The sequence below is a fragment of the Carex rostrata genome, chromosome 12 (assembly GCF_964058835.1).
Source record: "Carex rostrata chromosome 12, lpCarRost1.2, whole genome shotgun sequence".
Lineage (NCBI taxonomy): Eukaryota > Viridiplantae > Streptophyta > Magnoliopsida > Poales > Cyperaceae > Carex > Carex rostrata.
Window position 1 is genome coordinate 8988198 of NC_135929.1, and position 7041 is coordinate 8995238.

The window sequence follows — 7041 nt, forward strand, 5'->3', positions numbered from 1 at the left end:
TAGATCGGATATTTATTTAAATAATATTAAAAATATTAAAGTTTACAATATTTATCTAATTATAAGTTTTTTTCATAATATAAATTTAAAATATATGATATATATTTATTATTTGGATACGGATAATTAAAACGTAAAACTATATCAATATCCTTATCTACACAGATATTCGGATATCGAATATCCACATTTAGTTTTTCGAAGAAGGATCAAATACAGATTGGATAATACCGTGTTCACCCGTCATCACCCATAATTTTTTCATAATATATATTTATTATTCATAACATAAAACTATATCAATATCCTTATCGACACGGATATTCGAATATCGAATATCCACATTTAATTTTTCAAATACATATCAAATACATATCAGATAATACCGTTTTCACCCGTCATCAAACATATTTTTTTCATAATATATATTTAAAATATACGATATATATTTATTATTCAGATACAGATAATTAAAACCTAAAACTATATCAATATCCTTATCTACACAGATATTTAAATATATATATCCACATTTAATTTTTCAAATACGGATCAAATACAAATTGGATAATACCGTTTTCACCCGTCATCACACATACTTAGCGAATTGTACAAAATTAGGAAAATCAACCAAACCCAAGTGCCGATGTTGATAAGGCTCTGAACTGGCTTTGTAATTATCTGGTTTCATTAATATGAAACGGAATTTAGCCCCTTTTAAAAATAAATTTTTTTGGTAAGGCTCAAAATTTTCACAAAGGTCCCTATAAACTTGGGAAAAATATAGAGATCCCTGCATCATGCACTCTTCTCAGATTTTTTTTTTGATACCATAAATAAAAAAATAAATTTTACCAAACCAACTTTATAACTTTGTTTTAAAAAAAAAAACCATGAGAACCAAGATGTCATTTCAATCCCGTTTTTTCTTTTTTTGGAACCGAATTGTCATTTCAGTCCAACCGTTTTCACAGATTTCGAAAAAAAATATATGTAACAAATTGTGAAAATAACTGAGACCGAATTGCCATTTTGATCAAAAAAAAAATTCAGGATCAAAATGGCATTTCGGTTCTTTTGATTTCTGTAAAAAAAAAATTAAACATGTTGGTTTTATAAAAATATTTTTTCTAATTATGGTTTATAAAAAAATTTCCTCTTCTCATGGTATCTTTTTCTACTCATTAATTTTTTTTTTCTGAAATATGTTATTAATTATCATTTTCTATCTTACTACTTTCAATGAGTCCAGTTAGTATGATATTGGTGTCACATGACACTAACTTCAAAATTGATTGAATAGGTTTCAAATAACTAATCCAAACCATTCAAACCAATTTACTTTATGAGTGATGCGTTTACATGCAAAATTTTTATATTTTCAAGTTATTTTAGTATGAAATTAAGCGGTAGAAATATTGAAAAATGAATATATTAAAATTAACTTAAAAACTCACACATTTGACCACTTCAAATAAATTCAAAAAGTTATAAATTTTACATGTAAACGCACAACTAATGAAGTAGATCGATTTGAACAGTTTGAATTCACCGTTTGAAATCAATTTGATAAATTTTAAAGTTAGTGTTATATAAACTGAAATAACACTGATGTTATACTAGCCAAACTCACTTTTAACATAGCCAAGGTGCATATACACAGTCAAAAAACCCACAAAAATAAATGGTAATGTAATGTAGCACTTGAATAGAATCATACTGCACCGGTACAAAATTCCAAAAGTAACTATGTTTAATGCTCGGATTTGAAAAAAAAAAAAAATGTAAGTATGAAATTATTATTTGAAGCTAACATTTTTCCAGGTTGTAGGCTATGAAGAAGCTATCTTTTTCTTCCTAAGAATATATTCAGTGTCAAGTGAATCAATCTTTGACGCAAGTATGAAGTCATTTTCAGTCAATCCTCCTGAAAGAAATCAATCATTAGAAATCAATCAATACCAGGTGTTTTCATTCTACCCCTGCAAAATGACGTTATATCATGTGTGCCCCTGGAATAAAGGATCAACATTTTCCTTCTTCCTCAGAGCTTTTATTCCCAAACAAGTTGGGGTAGGCTAGAAATGAAACTCAACCGGAATCAGAAACACAGAGACTTCTCAGGAGGTCACTCATCCTAGTATTACTCCTTTCCAATTCGTGAGGGTTTCATTTCCATAAAGATGTTTTTTTTTTACCTCTGGCTCGAACTCTCCTCCTTTTTTCTGGCTTGGGATAGACTGTGTAGAAACTACACAGTCGGAGTTTAGATGAGTACAAAAACACAAGTGGTTTATCATTCTAATGGGGATAACCTCACAAATGCAATTTTGATGTTCTCTAGTGGCACATATGAGATAATTCCTATAGTTTTATCAGGAAATGTAAGAGAAAATAATATGAAATCAGAAAATTTACCAACTGAATGAGTCCATATCTCAATTTTCACATTATTCCAGCCGACCAAATGCAAATCAGGATGATGGCCTGAGAAAACCATTTCATCAAGCAGCAGTTAATATTTTATATAGGAAATTTAAGAGCCAAAATATATTATATACTTGTGTACCAAAACCGTTTTATATATACTATAACATTCATCAAGCGCATTGTATACTATAACCTCTCCTTTTTTGACATATAACATAAGCAACTGATGTGCTAAATGATTAAAGGCACGCTTTTAAAATTTCAAATCAGTGCTCTTTTTTCTAGAGTAAAAGAAAATATATGATTAAAAACTACATAAGAAAATGTCAACCAAACACATGATTAAATATTCATAAAAACAACAAAAATATACCAGCCACATACTCATGTCAGATGTTACAGATAACCCCAAATACTTTATTGTACTTCAAATAGCACCCAAACTTGAACACACAAATAAGAGAGCAAAAAAGGCTACTAATATCCACTAACTTGAGATACAGGCAGAATGCATCAATTTTTGTAAATCCAAACTTCAAAATGAATAAATAGAAGAGAGAATTTTTAAGGAACAGGCAAAATACGTAGATTACTATGGAATATACTTCTTCCATCATAAGCAGCATTTGAGCGGATAATACTTATTTGCAAATGACTCCAAAACGTGCATTGGGTGTTATTTGCCGATACAATAGAAGATATTTTATATCCAGTGTACTTGCAAGTAAACATATTTTGGACAACAACATACACATTTAAACCTAGCAGTGAGAAAATAGCAAATTTGTAGAGAGAACTGGTACCTTCAGCCTCTGCAACATTAGCTATGAGTTGAAAGAACTCTAGCCCTTTAGTAAAGCTTTTAACTTTCCATGAGCGTTGCAGTTTCATGACATCATTTGCAGTTACCAACTCCCAATTTTTCACCTGTATTAAATTTAAAACCTCAAACTTAGCTAAAATGCTAAGTACATGCATTGACACCCAACAACAGAAGTTCCCTTCAGAACATCAAAATACCATACATAACACTACAAAAATTAAGTATCTGAAATGCCCCTTTATAACATTCACCCGCTTTCAATAGCAGTTACCTAATTGTTTAGGATCTTTTATGCTAACATTCTATTTTGTGGTGTTCTATACTTGTCTGTTAGGTTTTATGGTTTATGAATGCTTTGATGAACTATTTTGAGATTTTTTAGCTTACAGGTCTATTATGCATATGCTGGGTATGTTGGTGATATGATAGCTTTTTAGGGGCTGTTATGCTTATTTCTTTAGGTATATGAGTGATATGCAGATTGTAATAGGGTTCTATATGTTCTGTTATTTTGGTATACTTTGTTTGGTATTTTTGCTTATCAGTATGCTTGTATTGTATTTGGTACCACTGGTACCAATAAACTTTGTAATGGTTTCTTGCAATGGAAATCAGTGGCATAGCCCACTTCTCTCAAAAAAAAAAAAACATTCACCCACTTTCTTCAAAACTAACCAAACTAATCATCAGTTAACTCTACATTATGCAGCGGTTATACAATATTTTTGTAGGGATGTGTTGATATTCCAATGTCCACTGATCATATAGACTTCACTAGCAAAATGCACATGAAATTGTCTCCCTTGAAAGAAAACCACATGACAGGCCAACTAAAATTTCAATCAGTACAGATTTGGTTGAATTTAATATATATTTTTTTAATTGCTTCTATTATTAAGCTTACAAAAAAGTATCTTAAGAGCTCAATTTCAGTAGACACATCAATACTGTACCACCGATATTTTTGTTGTTATTAATTCAATGCTGTGTACAAGGAAAATTGTAATCCTAGCATGAAAAATCAAAATTAAACCTGTGGAAGCAACTCCATAGCTGATTCCCTTGACATAGCATGGATATCCTTTGAACTACATGGGATGCATTTCTTTGTCGACAAATCTGAACCCTCCATCAACCCTTTTAAATGCAAAACAAAATCAACAAAATCCACAGTTATATACTGATTAATATAACAGTAAGACAGGCATTAGCTTTACAAAATTCCATATCCACCTACTAGGAATCTAATTTTTTTTGTGCATAATTTGGATAAGTCTATGCACAAAAAATGAGTATATTGTTGTATTAACAAATAAGATCCGATTCCTCATGCTGCAACTGTCACACGTTGTTTATTTCAGATAATTGCAAGCACCTGACCTTTAGAATAGTGTAACAGAAAATGTATATTATAATAAATATGTTATGCAATCTTTGCACAACTTTTATAGAATTGTTTGCCCTAAATAACAAATTGACCTAAAAATCAAAGAAATGGATTTGGATATTTGGTTTCAAATTTACTTGAACTAGTAATGAAGAGATATACGTAACTTAACTCTAGGAAATTGAGCACAATTTACTCATCTCCAATTGTATTAACCTAAATAATGACCGAGTCTATGATTCAAACACAAGAAAGGATTGGGTGTTTTTTTGCCACCGCTATTTCGACCCATTTTAAGAAAAATATTGAAATATTACTAAGCAGACCTGAAATTTTGCCACCCATATCCAAAATTAGAATATTAGTAGTCTTTGTTTCCTGTTTTAGTCCCTGAAATTTCTGATCAATCAGTTTTGGTCCGTAAATGTTTCAATTTGCAACATGTTTGTTCCTAAAATTCATTTCCCAGTGCAAAAATGGACAACATAGCAATTAGCAATGACAATTGACAACAAAATCATTCTCCAATCAAAAGTATTCCAAAGATGGACACAAACGAATTTGTGAAAAGTTGTAATAATTAGGGTCTAAATTGGAACTCTGAAATTTCAGGGACCAGATGAGGAATACAAACTAGAAGAATCATGCAAAAAAAATTTACCTTTATCTGGCAAAGTCGAAAAAACACGGTAAGATCTCGTAAGTGTCAACAGCCGACAATGATCTTGACATGGTATGGCTCGAAACAAACTGCACAAATATGCTACCTTATAAAACACCAAACAGAAAGGTTTCAAATTTATTGGTAAAATGGCCTTCCCACAACAGGACCTGATACGTTAGCAGAATCCATTCCATTACTGAACTTGAATTCAGACACTGACACTGGGTACTAAAGGTAATTCCAAGGAGGGCTATTAGGGATGTAAAATCGTGTTGTGACAAAGTCAGTTTATTCAAGATTTACCATTCGATCAAGATCAAGTGGTCACGTTTAACTATTTTTTTCATAATTCAAGTTAATTTATTCAATATTCACCATATGATCAAGATCTAACAGTTCTGATCACACGTGACTCGCGTGACCACGTGTCGTGTCGTACCAATTTTCCGAAGGATGGTCACATCATGCAAAAGGTCATGACACGGGACACACTAGTCGCAGCACGTGACCGACACACATGACATGGCGTGCCGTATCTTGTCACATTTCTATGGGCTATGGCAGCTTGTAATCAGCTATGAAGAGCAATCTATAAATGAGAGAAAGAGAAAGAGAAAGAGAAAGAGAGGAAGTACCAGGAATTGACAGGAGATGGGCGAACGGAGAGAGGAGGAGGATTGAGGAAAGAGACAGAGACGGAGGAGGAGAAACAGCGCCGGAGCAGCACGCGACAATTCATCGCCGCTGATGAATTCATTTCCGACACGGAATTCTACAGCTCGGAATCCGCATCGTCTGCATCAACTCAAAAAGAGCATCTTTTGAGTAATTTTAAACGGAGCCAATCCGACTACAGCGTACAATTCAGGGGTTCTTTTGTGTGAATCTAGTCCGCACGAATTTTAAAGCGAATCGGACGGTCTAGATTCATTAACTCAAAAGATTCTTGTTTTTAAGTTAATGCAGAGGATACGAATTCGCATTTCAATTCAGATTCTCCAAGCTTCCAAGTATAAATTTGAATCTGAACTGTCCGTTATAAATTAGTACGAATTTTAAAGCGCCACGTGCTCTCTGTTCGACTTGATTTGTTTGAGTTCAAAGTTAAAACTATTTTTTATTTTTTTTTTACTTTAGAGAGTGAGATTACGGTAATTTGCGACGTCGATCCGAACTATGAATTTATATTATATTTTCGGAGTTCAATAATAGATATGAACTGCTCTCCTTTTTTATATGAAAATGTATTTGGAAATTGGTTTTTATATATTTTTTTTTAAAAATACTATTTTTCTAGATAAATAGAAAATCACCTGCTCTACAAATATTTACCATCCAAAAGTAGTGATTTTTTATCTAGCTAAAAAAAATTCTTAAAAAAATAAAATCAAGTCTTCAAGTACACCTTCCGGAAATCATATTGAACATTTCAGATTGACGATTTGAATTTTAAAAATAAATATATGAATCCATACGAAGATTTTTATTAATATCCCTGAAACAAATCAAAATTTTAAAAATGCCCCTGTCCCCAATTTTTTTTTAAAAATGCCCTGACCGCCTGGGCCCAGGGCGGCCCAATATTCCCTGTGAGGCGCCACCCTATGGGGCGGCCTATAGCACAAGTGAGGCGCCACAAAGCAGGGCGCCCCATATCTAATCTGATTTAAACCCCGTTTTCTGCCTCTGTCACTTCTCGATTTGAGAATTTCGCTCGAGGCGAGAAACTGAGTGAAT

The 7041-nt window shown here is 32.4% G+C and overlaps 1 protein-coding gene across 1 annotated transcript; it reads right to left on the reverse strand.

Annotated features, from left to right (window-relative positions):
* Window positions 1-1709: 1709 nt before the first annotated feature.
* Window positions 1710-6094, reverse strand: LOC144562647 (Transcriptional coactivator/pterin dehydratase). Its single transcript, XM_078311863.1, has 6 exons — window positions 5940-6094; window positions 5302-5390; window positions 4287-4390; window positions 3234-3357; window positions 2419-2487; window positions 1710-1927 (listed from the first exon to the last, which is right to left on the reverse strand). Exons 1-6 carry the CDS (start codon window positions 6059-6061, stop codon window positions 1833-1835), a joined length of 603 nt encoding a protein of 200 aa, XP_078167989.1. The 5' UTR covers window positions 6062-6094; the 3' UTR covers window positions 1710-1832.
* Between the last annotated feature and the right edge of the window lie 947 nt (window positions 6095-7041).